Source organism: Chiloscyllium punctatum, chromosome 20 (assembly GCF_047496795.1).
Source record: "Chiloscyllium punctatum isolate Juve2018m chromosome 20, sChiPun1.3, whole genome shotgun sequence".
In the NCBI taxonomy this organism is placed as follows: Eukaryota; Metazoa; Chordata; class Chondrichthyes; order Orectolobiformes; family Hemiscylliidae; genus Chiloscyllium; species Chiloscyllium punctatum.
The window spans coordinates 71,117,882-71,133,138 of NC_092758.1; the positions used below are offsets into that span (position 1 = coordinate 71,117,882).

Here is a 15,257-nt window from a genome sequence, read left to right on the forward strand (position 1 = left end):
GTGCCAGGGTCAGGGATGTCAGTGAACAGCTCCAGGACATCCTGAAAGGTGATGGGTTAGAGGTCATGGTACATGTTGGTGCCAATGGTATGGACAAAGTGAGGAATGAGGTCTTGCACCAAGAGTTCAGGAAGCTAGGTTAACAAGCAAGATTTCAAAGGTTGTAATCTCTGGATTACACCTGGTGTCATGTGCTATAGAAATAGAAAAATAGGACAAATGAATGTTTGGCTAAGGAGCAGGTTTCAGGTTCTTGGATCACAATGATCTCTTCTGGGGCAGAAGTGACCTGTACAAGTGGGATGAGTTACACCTAAACTGGAGGGGAACCAATATCCTTGCAGGGGGGTTTGCTAGTGCTACTCAGGAGAGTTTACTTAAGAGTGATGGGAGAAGGAAACCAGAGCAGCAGGTCGGCAAGTGGAGGGATTGAGGGGAAGGTTGACGTTGTGGCCAGTAAAACAGAAAGAAAGGACAGGCAGAGACAGGAAAATGAACACGATTGGGCTGATGGGCTGAAGTGTACTTATTTCAGCTCAACGAGTATTGTTGGTAAGGCAGATGAGCTTAGAGCCTGCATCAGTACAAGGAGAATATGATGTTGTGGCCATTACTGAGACTTGCGTTGAGAGAGGGACAAGACTAGCTGCTCAATGTTCCAAGGTTTCTTTGATTTATACAAGTTAGAGAGTGAGGTAAACCAGGCCGAGGAGTTGTATTACTAATGAGGGAGAATGTTATTGCTGCACTCAGAGAGGATGTACTGGAGGGCTCATCCACTGAGTCAATATGGGGAGAGCTCAAAAATAAAAAGGGTGCAATCACTCTGATAGGCTTATACTGCAGTATAATATATGTGGGAGCAGAGTTCAGGATTGGCATGTTCCAGCAAAGAGGAAGGATAAGAATGGCAAGGTAAGGGACCTTTGGATGACAAAGGAGTTTATAAATTTAGTTTAAAAAGAAAAAGGAAATATGTAAGGTTTAAGAAAGTAAATGTGACAGGGCCTGTGAGGAAGATAAAGGAAGCAGGAAAGATCGCAGGCAGGGAGTTAGGAGAGCGTGAAGGGACTGTGATATCCTTGGCAAGTAGAGTTAAAGAGAATCCCAAGGCATTCTCTACATACATTAAGAGAAAGAGGATAACTCAGGAAAGGGAAGGACCACTCAAGGTGGAAAGTTTGTGCTTGGAGGCAGAGGATGTCAACAAGATCCTAAATGAGTATTTTGCTTCAGTAATCACCCAGCAGAAGGATACGGAAGATAATGAGATTTGTGTGGAACATGCTAATATGCTAGGGCATTTTGATGCCAAGAAATAAATGATGTTGGGTCTCCTGAAGAGCATTAAGGTGGATAGGTCCCCAGGGCCTGATCGATAGCTCCCCCAGATTATTGAGAGAGGCAAGACAAGAGATTGCTGGGGCATTGATCAAGATCTTTGTATCCTTGCTGGCCACTGGAGAGGTCCAAGAGCTGTTCCCCTGTTCAAGAAGGCAAATAGGGATAATCCAGGAAATCATAGAATGATGAGACTCATGTCAGTGGTTGGGAAGCTATTGGAGAGAATTCTTAGGGATAGGGTTTACACACATTTGGAATAGTATGGCCGACAGTCTGCATAGCTTTGTATAAGGCAGATGTCTTATGAACTTGTTTTTTTTTAGAATCCCTACAGTGTGGAAATAGGCCCTTTGGCCCAATAAGTCCATACCGATCCTCTGAAGAGTATCCCACCCAAACTCATGCCCCTTTACTCTACTTTTACCCCTAACCTACACATCTCTGAACACTATGGGCGATTTAGCATGGCCAATTCACCTGACCTGCACATCTTTGTACTGTGGGAGGAAACCAGAGGACCCGGAGGAAACCCATGCAGACATGGGATGAATGTGTAAACTCCACACAGACAGTTGCCCAAGGCTGGAATCAAACCTGGGTCCCTGGTGCTGTGAGGCAGCAGTCCTAACATTGAGCTACCCTGCGGACCCATGCCATTCCACCATGCCAATTGATTTGTTTGAGAAGGTGACGAGGGTGATCGACAAGGGAAGAGCAGTGGATGTTGTCTACGTGGATGTTTGTAAGGCTTTTGACAAGGTCCCTCACAGTAGGCTAATCCAGAAGATTAAGATGTATGGGATCCACAGTGACTTGGCCATTCGGATTCAGAGTTGCCTTGCCCATAGAAGACAGAGGGTAGCGGTGGAGGGGTGTTTTTCAGGCTGGAGGTCCGTGACTAGTGGTGTTCCACAGGGATCCACACTGGGACCTCTACTGTTTGTAATATATCTAAACAACTTGCATGAAAATGTAGGTGAGCGGGTTAGTAAGTTTGCAGGTGATACAAAGATCAATGGAGTTGTGGATAGTGTAGAAGGTTGTCAAAGGATACAGCAGGAAATGGTTGGAGAAATGGCAGATGCAGTTTAATCCGACCAAGTGAGAGGTGATTAAATGTTAAGGGAAAGCGATTAAATGTTAAGTTAATGGCAGGACCCTGAATAGCATTGACGTACAGAGGGGTCTTAGGGTTCAAGTCCATAGCTCCCTGAAAGTGGCCACACAGGTAGCTAGGAGGTAAAGAAGGCGTAAGGCATGCTTGCCTTTATTGGTTGTGGAATTGAGCACAAGAGTCAGGAAGTGATGTTGCAGTTTTATAAAACTTTGGTTAGGTTGTACGTAGAGTATTGTGTTCGATTCTGATCGCCACATTACAGTAAGGAGGTGGAGGTTTTGGAGAGGGTGCAGAAGAGGTTGACGAGGATGCTACCTGGATTAGAGTGTATGAGCTAAAAGGAAAGGCTGGACAAACTATGGTTGTTTTCTCTGGAGTGGCAGAGGCTGAGGGGAGACATGATAGAAGTTTATAAAATTAAGATGCATAGATAGGGTTGGCAGTCAGAGACTTTTCTTCCCAGCACTGAAATATCTATTACTAGAGGGTGTGCACTTAAGGTGAGAGAGGGAAAGTTCACCAGAGATGTGAGGGGCAAGTTTTTACACAGAGAATGGTTGGTGCCTTGAATGTGTTGGCAGGGGTGGTGGTAGAGATACATTAGGAGCATTGAAGGGGCTTTTGGGTAAACACATAAATATGCAAAGAACAGACGGATATGGGACAAGGGCAGGCAGAAGGGATTAGTTTACATTATAAAACAGCTCATACAATCTCTACAGGGTGGAAGCAGACCATTTGGTTCATTGAGTCCACACCAATCCTGCAAAGTGTTTCCCACCCCCCTCCCCCACCCCCCCAACCCTGTATTTTGCCTGGTCAGTCCACCTGACCGCCTAACATCTTTGGACTGTGGGAGGAAAATGGAGTACCCATTAGGAACCCATGCAGACACGGGGAGAATGTGAAAACTCCACATATACAGTCGCTTGAGGCTGGAATTGGGCCTATGTTCCTGGCATTGTAAGGCACTAACCTGTGAAGATGTTGTGACTTTAACAATGTTATTTTGTCCTGGGTTTTTTTTTGAGAGGTGGTAAAGAAAGAGGTTCTGAAATGTCTGGAAAGAGCCCAGTTTAACAATGGCAGGGGAGTGGCCAGTTCACCCAGCTCAGGTGGGTTTTTTTTCTAGTTTGGTTCAGTTGTAACATACAGAGAAGCTGGGCAGTGCAGATAAAAGTTCCAAGCTTCAGCAGATGAATCCTGGCCTACTTTTCTCTCTGAAATCTCTCCTGTCTATAAGAACCTATGTTTGAATTTACCTTTTGCCAAGGGGGTGTGTTCATGGGATGTTATGGGATTGGAACAGCTCCTTTGTTAAGTTGCTGTGTCAGTTCGGTTCAGTTTTCTAATAGTTGTTATTCTAAATCCTACTTTCTTTTGCTCATGTTTCAGCTGTAGTGTTTTCATAAATTCTGTTTTGCTTAAAGCTGAGTGGTTTGACCAGTTGCATCACACCTAGGACACCCACTTCACATCTGCCTTTAAAATAGGAAAAAGTTAGGGTCTCAGCTACCTTGTTAAAATATTTTGAGGGGGTGTGGCCCAGTCCATAACAAATCACTGAGCCACCGTGCCATGGCATCACTTTTGTTCCATTATTGTGGGCCGAAGGGCCAGTTCCTGTGCTGTACTGTTCTAAGGTGACAGTCAGTTGCCTTTCTGAACTGCTGCAACCCTTCAGGTACCAGGACATTAAGTGCCGTTAGGGAGAAAGTTCCAGAGTTTTGACTTGATCATCTCCTGTTTGGACCCTGTTACTGCCTGAGGCAAACAATTCATCCATTTCCTTCCCATCAGCTCCAATACCTCATGGTGACATGGGAGTAGTCCCCGACCAACTGCTCTGACAGCACCTCCACGTGAATATCCGTGTCATAGAATTGCTTGCCCATCTGTCGTAGCTGTCCCATGGCATAATGAAGATAGCCTTTCCGTTTGCTCCTGTCATGACCATGAAGATAAAATAAAGCCTTGAATTACAACTGTTGAATATAATGCAGCTTGGACAAAATTGTAATGTAGGAACATGGGGAGACCGTGACTAATCTATTGGCCCTAGGGACAGTCCTCACTTTTGCCTTGGCCCGTATCCCTCTAAACCTTTCCCATCCATGTCTATGCCCAAATGTCTTTTAAAGTTCTATTTGCATCCACCTCTACCACTTCCTCTGGTAGTTCGTTCCATATACGCACCACCCTCTGTGTTAAAAAGTTGCCCCTCACGCCTTTATAAAATCTTTCCCCTCTCACCTTAAACTTAGGCTCTCAAGTTTTGGACTCCCCTATATTGGGGAACAGACCTTGGCTATTCACTTATCTATGTCCCCCGTGACATTATAAAACTCTACAAGGTCACTCCTCAGCCTCTTACACTCCAAGGGAAAATATCGAACATAGGCACTGGAATGGGCCCTTCAGCTCACGATCTTGTGCTGAACATGATACTAAATTAAACTAATGCCTTCTGCCTGCCTTTGGTCCATTTCACTCCATTTGTTAGATATTCATGATCTTATCTAAAAGCCCCTTAAAAGCCCCTATTGTATTTGCCTCCACCACCATCCCTGGCAATGCGTTCCAGACTCCTACCATTCTCTGTGTAAAAAAACATGCCCCTCACATCTCCTTTGAACTTTCTCCCTCTCCCCTCAGCCTCTGCCACTCCAGAGAAAACAACCCAAGTTTTTCTAGCATCTCCTTATAGCTTCTACGTTCTAATCTAAACAACATGCTGGTAAACCTCTTCTGCACTCTCTCCAAAGCCTCAATATCCTTCCTGTAGTCTGGCAACCAGAATTGAACACAATACTCTAAGTGTGGCCTAACTAATGTCTTATAAATCTGCAACACGACATCCTAACCATTGTACTCAATTCCCCAATCAATAAAGGCAAGCATGCCATATGCCTTCTTTACCACCCTACCTCCTTGCGTGGCTGCTTTCAGGGAGCAATGGACTTGAACCACAAGATCACTGTGTACATCAATGCTGTTCAGGATCCTGCCATTAACTGTATACTTTTCCTTAACATTTGATTCCCCCAAAGTACAGCACCTCACACTTACCCAGATTAAACTGTCTGCCACTTGCCAACCCTATCTACAACTGATCTCTATCCTGTTATATCCTTTGACAACCTTCTTAACTATCCACAACTCTACCAATCTTTGTATCATCTGCAAACTGACTAACTCACCCATCGACATGTTCTTCCATGTCACTCATCTATATCACAAACAGCAGAGGTCCCAGTATGGATCCCTGTGGAAAACCAATAGTCACAGATCTCCAGTCTGAAAAACATGCTTCCACCATGACCCTCTGCCTTCTATGGGCCAGCCAATTCTGAGTCCACGGGCCAAGTCATCGTGGATCCCATCTATCTTAATCTCCTGGATGAGCTTAGCATGAGGGACCTTGTCAAAAGCCTTACTAAAATCCATGTCGACAACATCCACTGCTCTACCCTCATCGATCACCTTTGTCACCTCCTCAAAAAATTCTATCAATTTAGTAAGACATGACCTGCCCCATACAAAGCTTTGCTGACTACCCCTAATTAGGCCATGCTTTTCCAAAGATGCATAAATCCTACCCCTAAGAATTCTCTCCAATGGCTTCCCAACCTTCAATTTGAGACTCACTGGTCTACAGTTTCCTGGATTATCCCTAATTCAATTTATGAACAGAGGAACAACATTAGCCACTCACCAGTCCTCCGGGAACTCTCCAGTGACTAACAAGGATACAAAAGTCTTGGTCAAGGCCCCAGCAAAAATGCCCCAGCTTGTTCAGCCTTTCCTTATAACCTAAACCTTCCAGTCTCAGTAATACTCGGCATCTTTCTAGTTTAATAACAAACTACCTCTAGCAGGATGACCAGAATTGTATGCAGTACTCCAAATATGGCCTTACCTATGTCTTCTACAGCTGCAACATGATGTCCCAACTCCTATACTCAATGCTCTGACCAATGAAAACAAGGGTGCCAAATGCTTTCTTCACGCCACGCTGTCTACTTGTAATGCCACTTTCAAGGAACTATGTACCTGCAACCCTAAGTGCCTCTATTCAACAACAAGGAACCTACCATTAACTGTGTAAGTCCTGCCCTGATTTGTCTTACCAAATTTAAACACCTTGCATTTATCTGCATTCAACTCCATCTGCCACTTGTCAGCCCACAGGCCTGATCGTTCAAGATTCTGTCACACACTTAGATAACCTTCTTCGCTATCAACTATGCCACAAATTTTGTGTCATCAAAATCAAAAATTAAACAAAGAACTGGAAATCTGAAATGTGCTGAAGAAGGGTCATTGGACTCAATGTTAACTGCTTTCCCTCCACAGATGCTGCCAGGCCTGCTGATTTTCTCCAGCAATTTCTATTTTTGTGTCAAAAAGCTACATCTGGTTCATTAATGTCTTCAGGGAAGGAAATCTGTGTCCTTATCCACTCTGACCTACACATAACTCCAGACCCACTGTGACTAGGATTGAACAAGTCACTCCATTCAAGGACAATAAATTCCCATGAAAGAAGGAAAGAAACAAAGCAGCCAATTTAGGTACAGCATGAACCCACAAACAATAATGTGATATAGACAACCTGCTCGTTGGAGGGATGGATATTGTTAAGGACACAGTGGAGAATTCTCCACCTCTTCTTGAAAACAGTGCTACATCTACCAAAGGAGCAGGTGGGGCCTTAAGTAATACATCATTTGAAAGTCAGCAGCTTCAACAGTGCAGCACTTCCACAGTATCACACTGCAGTGTCAACCTTGATTTTTGCGCTCATGCCCAGGAATAGGACTTGAAGCTGGAACCTTATGAGTCAGAGGAGAGAGTTTTACCAAATTCCTCATGTCTGACATTGTTCAGTTGGGGCCTCTAACCCTTGACTCTTCTCAACCGTCTTCTCCCGGTGCTAGTATCCCTTGACCCTTCAAATCCCTCATCACCACTCCCAACATCAATAACCCCTTACCTATGGGATCCCTCCACACCAGTAACCCCTGACCCTTCACCTTCGTCCTAACCCCACAGTTCATCATTGAGGGCCATGTTTGGTGTACCTGTAGTGAAGGGTGACTCCTGTGGCTGACTCCTCCTGACAGAAGAAGGTAGGGGGCTGGACCTTGGGGTAGCTGAAGCGCAGGTACTCATGAAGATTGTCCAAACCGTTCACAAAGTCACGCACATGCCTGCCCAGGACCTGGGGGAATGGGGAGAGAGAGAAAGACAGACAGACATCACATCATGGGGAGGGGGAGGTGGGGGGAGGAATATGTTGGTGAAAACCAGCACAGGATGGGGAAAGCACAACTGAACCACAAACAGATCAACAAAGAATGGGGAGGTGTTCTCAGTGTTTGATAAACAATATTGAATGTAGGGGGGGGATGCTCGGGTTGGAGGAGTGTGAGGAACAAGCAGAGTAAGGCAGGATAAGCTGAGAAAGAGACAAGTCTGAGTGAACAAAATCAGTCATTCCACATGGAGAACATCACCACAGAATAGACAAACACCAAACGGAATGCAGAGCAGGTTCTCTCTCTTAATTTGAAATGATGCTGCATGTGAAAGATGAGGTGGTGGTGGAAGGATATAATATTGATGGGATTCCAGAGGTTACGGTGCACGGAAAGGAGGAGAAACTCTATCTCAATGCCCAGTCCTTTTTCTCTCTCTTTCTCCCTTTGGTTCCCAGTGTTGCCAGTCTCTGCCCTCTGTACCCCCCTCACTTTCCCCAGTCCTGCCCATCTCTCTTTCTCTCTCACTTTCTCCAGTCTTGCTTGTCTCCCATTCTCTTCTGCATTCCCCATTCCTCCCAGTCTCTCTTTCTCTCTCTCACTTTATCCTGTTTTGCTTTCCCCATTCCTCCGTTTCTCGTTCTCTCTAACATTCCCCATTCCTCTGTCTCTCGTTCTCTCTCACTTAACCCAGTTCTGTCTGTCTCTTATTCTCTCTCACTTTCCCTAGGCTTGCCTATTTCACTGTTTCCCCAGTCCTATCTCTATCGCCCTCATGCTCCTATCCTGCCTGTGTCCCTCTTTCCCCAGTCCTGTCTGTCTGTCCGCCTCTCTCTCTTTTCCCGTCCTGTCCGTCTCTCTTTCTCCAGCCTTCTTTGCCTCTCTCTTTCCCCAGTCCTGTGAGTCTGTCTCTCTCTCTCTATCTCTCTCTTTCCCCGTCCTGTCCGACTCTCTCTTTCCCCAGTCCTATCTGTCTCTCTCTTTCCCCAGTCCGGTCTCTGTCTCTCTTTCCCCAATCCTGTCTCTCTCTTTCCACAGTCCTCTCTGTCTGTCTGCCTCACTCTCTCTTTTCCCGTCCTGTCCGTCTCTCTATCCCCAGTCCTCTTTGCCTCTCTCTTTCCCCAGTCCTGTGAGTCTGCCTCTCTCTCTATCTCTCTCTTTCCCCTTCCTGTCCGACTCTCTCTTTCCTCAGTCCTCTTTGTCTCTCTTTCCCAGTCCTCTTTGTCTCTCTCTGTCCCCAGTCCGGTCTCTGTCTCTCCCCAGTCCTGTCTCTCGCTCTCTTTCCCCAGTCCTGTCTGTCTCTCTCTTTCTCCAGACCTGTTAGCCTCTCTCTTCCTGCAGTCCAGTCTGTCTCTCTTTTACCCGAGTACTCTCTCTTTCCACAGTCATGTCTCTCTCTCTCTTTCCCCAGTCCTGTCTGTCTGTCTCTCTTTCTCCAGACCTGTTAGCCTCTCTCTTTCCGCAGTTCTGGCTGTCTCTCTTTTTCCCCAGTCCTGTCTGTCGCTCTTTCTGTCGCTCTCTTTCCCCTTCCGATCTGTCTCTCTCTTTCGCCAGTCCTATCTGTCCCTCTAGTTCCCCAATCCTGTCTGTCTCTCTCTTTCCACAGACCTGACAGTCTTTCTCTTTCCCCAGACCTGGCTGCCTCCCTCTTTCCACAGAACTGTCTGTCTCTAACTTTCCCAAGCCCTCTTTGCCTCTCTCTTTCCCCAGTCCGGTCTCTCTCTCTCTCTCTCTCTCTCTCTCTTTCCCCAGTCCTGATGTCTCTCTCTTTCCGCAGTCCAGTCTCTCTCTCTCTCTGTCTCTCTCACTTTCCCCAGTCCTGATGTCTCTCTCACTTTCCCCAGTCCTGATGTCTCTCTCTTTCCCCAGTCCTGGCTGTCTCTCTCTTTCCCCAGTCCTGTCTGTCTCTCTTTCCCCAGTCCTGGCTGTCTCTCTCTTTCCCCAGTCCCGTCTGTCTCTCTCTTTCCCCAGTCCTGTCTGTCTCTCTCTTTCCCCAGTCCCGTCTGTCTCTCTCTTTCCACAGAACTGTCTGTCTCTTTCTTTCCGCGGTCCTGTCTCTCTCTCTCTCTCTCTCTTTTTCCCCAGTCCTGTCTCTCTCTCTCTTTCCCCAGTCCTGTCTGTCTGTCTCTCTTTCCCCAGTCCTGACTGTCTCTCTCTTTCAACAGAACTGTCTGTCTCTCACTTTGCCCAGCCCTCTTTGCCTCTCCCCTTCCCCAGTCCTGTCACTGTGTGTCTCTGTCTCTCTTTCCCCAGTCCTGACTGCCTCTTTCTTTCCCCAGTCCTGTCTGACTCTCTCTCGCTCCCTCTCATTCGCTGTCTCTCTCTTTCCCCAATCCTGTCTGACTCTCTCTTTATCCAATTCTGTCTGTCCTCTTTTTCCCCAGAACTGTCTGTCTCTCACTTTCCCCAGCCCTCTTTGCCCCTCTCTTTCCCCAGTCCTGTGAGTCTGTCTGTCTCTCTCTCTCTCTCTCTCTTTCCCCGTCCTGTCCGTCTCTCTCTTTCCCCAGTCCTAACTGTCTCTCTCTTTCCCAGTCCTCTTTGTCTCTCTCTGTCCCCAGTCCAGTCTCTGTCTCTCTTTCCCCAGTCCTGTCTCTTGCTCTCTTTCCCCAGTCCTAACTGTCTCTCTCTTTCCCCATTCCTAACTGTCTCTCTCTTTCCCCGTCCTGTCTCGCTCTCTTGTTCCGCAGTCCTGTCTATCTCTCTCATTCCCCAGTCCTGGCTTTCTCTCTTTTTCCCCAATCCTGTCTGTCTCTCTCTTTCCCTGTCCTATCTCTCTCTCTCTCTCTCTCTCTCTCTTTCCCCAGACCTGGCTCTCTCTCTCTCTCTTTCCCCAGACCTGGCTCTCTCTCTCTCTTTCCCCAGACCTGGCTCTCTCTCTCTCTTTCCCCAGACCTGGCTCTCTCTCTCTCTTTCCCCAGACCTGGCGCTCTCTCTCTCTTTCCCCAGACCTGGCTGTCTCTCTCTCTCTCTCTTTCCTCAAACCTGTCTGTCTCTCACTTTCCCTAGTCCTCTTTGCCTCTCTCTTTCCCCAGTCCTGACTGCCTCTCTCTTTCCCCAGTCCTCTTTGTCTCTCTCTTTCCCCAGTCTGATCTCTGTCTCTCTTTCCCCAGTCCGAACTGTCTCTCTCTTTCCCCAGTCCTAACTGTCTCTCTCTTTCCCCAGTCCTGTCTGTCTCTGTCTTTCCCCAGTCCTGTCTGTCTCTCTCTCGCTCCCTCTTATTCGCTGTCTCTCTCTTTCCCCAGTCCAGTCTGTCTCTCTCTTTCCCCAATCCTGTCTCTCTCTTTCCACAGTCCTCTCTGTCTGTCTGTCTCTCTCTCTTTTCCCGTCCTGTCCATCTCTCTTTCCCCAGTCCTGTGAGTCTGTCTCTCTCTCTCTATCCCTTTCTTTCCCCGTCCTTTCCGACTCGCTCTTTCCCCAGTCCTAACTGTCTCTCTCTTTCCCCAGTCCTAACTGTCTCTCTCTTTCCCCAGTCCTGACTGTCTCTCTCTTTCTCCATTCCTAACTATCTCTCTCTTTCCCCAGTCCTGTCTGTCTCTCTTTTAACCGAGTACTCTCTCTCTCTCTTTCCACAGTCCTTTCAGTCTCTCTCTTTCCCCAGTTCTGTCTGTCTCTCTCATTCCCCAGTCCTAACTGTCTCTCTCTTTCCCAGTCCTCTTTGTCTCTCTCTGTCCCCAGTCCAGTCTCTGTCTCTCTTTCCCCAGTCCTGTCTCTTGCTCTCTTTCCCCAGTCCTAACTGTCTCTCTCTTTCCCCATTCCTAACTGTCTCTCTCTTTCCCCGTCCTGTCTCGCTCTCTTGTTCCGCAGTCCTGTCTATCTCTCTCATTCCCCAGTCCTGGCTTTCTCTCTTTTTCCCCAATCCTGTCTGTCTCTCTCTTTCCCTGTCCTATCTCTCTCTCTCTCTCTCTCTCTCTCTTTCCCCAGACCTGGCTCTCTCTCTCTCTCTTTCCCCAGACCTGGCTCTCTCTCTCTCTTTCCCCAGACCTGGCTCTCTCTCTCTCTTTCCCCAGACCTGGCTCTCTCTCTCTCTTTCCCCAGACCTGGCGCTCTCTCTCTCTTTCCCCAGACCTGGCTGTCTCTCTCTCTCTCTCTTTCCTCAAACCTGTCTGTCTCTCACTTTCCCTAGTCCTCTTTGCCTCTCTCTTTCCCCAGTCCTGACTGCCTCTCTCTTTCCCCAGTCCTCTTTGTCTCTCTCTTTCCCCAGTCTGATCTCTGTCTCTCTTTCCCCAGTCCGAACTGTCTCTCTCTTTCCCCAGTCCTAACTGTCTCTCTCTTTCCCCAGTCCTGTCTGTCTCTGTCTTTCCCCAGTCCTGTCTGTCTCTCTCTCGCTCCCTCTTATTCGCTGTCTCTCTCTTTCCCCAGTCCAGTCTGTCTCTCTCTTTCCCCAATCCTGTCTCTCTCTTTCCACAGTCCTCTCTGTCTGTCTGTCTGTCTCTCTCTCTTTTCCCGTCCTGTCCATCTCTCTTTCCCCAGTCCTGTGAGTCTGTCTCTCTCTCTCTATCCCTTTCTTTCCCCGTCCTTTCCGACTCGCTCTTTCCCCAGTCCTAACTGTCTCTCTCTTTCCCCAGTCCTAACTGTCTCTCTCTTTCCCCAGTCCTGACTGTCTCTCTCTTTCTCCATTCCTAACTATCTCTCTCTTTCCCCAGTCCTGTCTGTCTCTCTTTTAACCGAGTACTCTCTCTCTCTCTTTCCACAGTCCTTTCAGTCTCTCTCTTTCCCCAGTTCTGTCTGTCTCTCTCATTCCCCAGTCCTATCTGTCTCTCTCTTTCCCCTGTACTGTTAGTCTCTCTCTTTCCCTAGTCCTGTCTGTCTCACTCTTTTGCCGGTCCTGACTGTCTCTCTTTCTCCAGTCCTGTCTGTCTGTCTCTCTTTCTCCAGACCTGTTAACCTCTCTCTTTCCGCAGTTCTGGCTGTCTCTCTTTTTCCCCGGTTCTGTCTCTCTCTCTCTCTCTCTCTCTCTCTCTTTCTGCTGTCCTGTTAGACTCTCTCTTTCCCCAGTCCTGTCTGTCTCTCTCTTTCCCCAGTCCTGTCTGTCTCTTTTGTTCCCCAGTCCTGTCTGTCTCTCTTTCTGTCGCTCTCTTTCCCCTTCCTGTCTGTCTCTCTCTTTCCCCAGTCCTGACTCTCTCTCTCGTTCCCCAATCCTGTCTGTCTCTCTCTTTCCGCAGAACTGTCTGTCTCTCACTTTGCCCAGCCCTCTTTGCCTCTCCCCTTCCCCAGTCCTGTCAGTGTCTCTCTCTCTCTGTCTCTCTCTTTCCCCAATCCTGTCTGTCCCTCTCTTTCCCCAATCCTGTCTGTCTCTCTCTTTCCCTAGTCCTGTCTGTCTCTTTCTTTCCCCTGTCCTGTTAGTCTCTCTCTATCCCCAGACCTGGCTTTCTCTCTTTTTCCCCTGTCCTGTCTCTCTCTCTCTCTCTCTCTCTGTCTTTCCCCAGTCCTGTCTGTCTCTCTCTTTCCCCAGACCTGGCTCTCTCTCTCTCTTTCCCCAGACCTGGCGCTCTCTCTCTCTTTCCCCAGACCTGGCTGTCTCTCTCTCTCTCTCTTTCCTCAAACCTGTCTGTCTCTCACTTTCCCTAGTCCTCTTTGCCTCTCTCTTTCCCCAGTCCTGACTGCCTCTCTCTTTCCCCAGTCCTCTTTGTCTCTCTCTTTCCCCAGTCTGATCTCTGTCTCTCTTTCCCCAGTCCGAACTGTCTCTCTCTTTCCCCAGTCCTAACTGTCTCTCTCTTTCCCCAGTCCTGTCTGTCTCTGTCTTTCCCCAGTCCTGTCTGTCTCTCTCTCGCTCCCTCTTATTCGCTGTCTCTCTCTTTCCCCAGTCCAGTCTGTCTCTCTCTTTCCCCAATCCTGTCTCTCTCTTTCCACAGTCCACTCTGTCTGTCTGTCTCTCTCTCTTTTCCCGTCCTGTCCATCTCTCTTTCCCCAGTCCTGTGAGTCTGTCTCTCTCTCTCTATCCCTTTCTTTCCCCGTCCTTTCCGACTCGCTCTTTCCCCAGTCCTAACTGTCTCTCTCTTTCCCCAGTCCTAACTGTCTCTCTCTTTCCCCAGTCCTGACTGTCTCTCTCTTTCTCCATTCCTAACTATCTCTCTCTTTCCCCAGTCCTGTCTGTCTCTCTTTTAACCGAGTACTCTCTCTCTCTCTTTCCACAGTCCTTTCAGTCTCTCTCTTTCCCCAGTTCTGTCTGTCTCTCTCATTCCCCAGTCCTATCTGTCTCTCTCTTTCCCCTGTACTGTTAGTCTCTCTCTTTCCCTAGTCCTGTCTGTCTCACTCTTTTGCCGGTCCTGACTGTCTCTCTTTCTCCAGTCCTGTCTGTCTGTCTCTCTTTCTCCAGACCTGTTAACCTCTCTCTTTCCGCAGTTCTGGCTGTCTCTCTTTTTCCCCGGTTCTGTCTCTCTCTCTCTCTCTCTCTCTCTCTCTCTCTTTCTGCTGTCCTGTTAGACTCTCTCTTTCCCCAGTCCTGTCTGTCTCTCTCTTTCCCCAGTCCTGTCTGTCTCTTTTGTTCCCCAGTCCTGTCTGTCTCTCTTTCTGTCGCTCTCTTTCCCCTTCCTGTCTGTCTCTCTCTTTCCCCAGTCCTGACTCTCTCTCTCGTTCCCCAATCCTGTCTGTCTCTCTCTTTCCGCAGAACTGTCTGTCTCTCACTTTGCCCAGCCCTCTTTGCCTCTCCCCTTCCCCAGTCCTGTCAGTGTCTCTCTCTCTCTGTCTCTCTCTTTCCCCAATCCTGTCTGTCCCTCTCTTTCCCCAATCCTGTCTGTCTCTCTCTTTCCCTAGTCCTGTCTGTCTCTTTCTTTCCCCTGTTCTGTTAGTCTCTCTCTTTCCCCAGACCTGGCTTTCTCTCTTTTTCCCCTGTCCTGTCTCTCTCTCTCTCTCTCTCTCTCTGTCTTTCCCCAGTCCTGTCTGTCTCTGTCTTTCCCCAGTCCTGTCTGTCTCTCTCTTTCCCCACTCCTGTCTGTCTCTCTCTTTCCCCACTCCTGTCACTCTCTCTCTCTCTCTCTCTTTCCCCACTCCTGTCACTCTCTCTCTCTCTCTTTCCCCACTCCTGTCACTCTCTCTCTCTCTCTCTCTCTCTTTCCCCACTCCTGTCACTCTCTCTCTCTCTCTCTCTCTCTTTCCCCACTCCTGTCACTCTCTCTCTCTCTCTCTCTCTTTCCCCACTCCTGGCTTTCTCACTCTCTCTCTCTCTTTCCCCACTCCTGGCTTTCTCTCTCTCTCTTTCTCTCTCTCTCTTTCCCCAGTCCTGTCTGTCTCTCTCTCTCTTTCTCTCTCTCTCTCTTTCCCCAGTCCTGTCTGTCCCTCTCTTTCTTTCTCTCTCTCTCTTTCCCCAGTCCTGTCTGTCCCTCTCTTTCCCCAAACCTGTCTGTTTCTCACTTTCCCTAGTCCTGACTGCCTCTCTCTCTCTCTTTTCCCAGTCCTGACTGCCTCTCTCTCTCTCTCTTTCCCCAGTCCTGACTGCCTCTCTCTCTCTCTCTTTCCCCAGTCCTGACTGTCTCTCTCTCTCTCTCTTTCCCCAGTCCTGACTGCCTCTCTCTCTCTCTCTCTCTCTCTCTCATTCT

The 15,257-nt window shown here is 48.2% G+C and overlaps 1 protein-coding gene across 1 annotated transcript in view; it reads right to left on the minus strand.

The window, feature by feature from the left end:
• The window catches only part of LOC140492187 (soluble guanylate cyclase 88E-like), a 275,822-nt gene that overhangs the window by 109,275 nt on the left and 151,290 nt on the right, over positions 1-15,257 (minus strand). The window contains exons 3-4 of the mRNA XM_072591046.1: positions 7,546-7,685; positions 4,271-4,405 (exon numbers count right to left, since the gene is read on the minus strand). Of these exons, the coding sequence (XP_072447147.1) occupies positions 4,271-4,405; positions 7,546-7,685 (275 nt within the window). The remainder of the gene's footprint in view (positions 1-4,270; positions 4,406-7,545; positions 7,686-15,257) is intronic.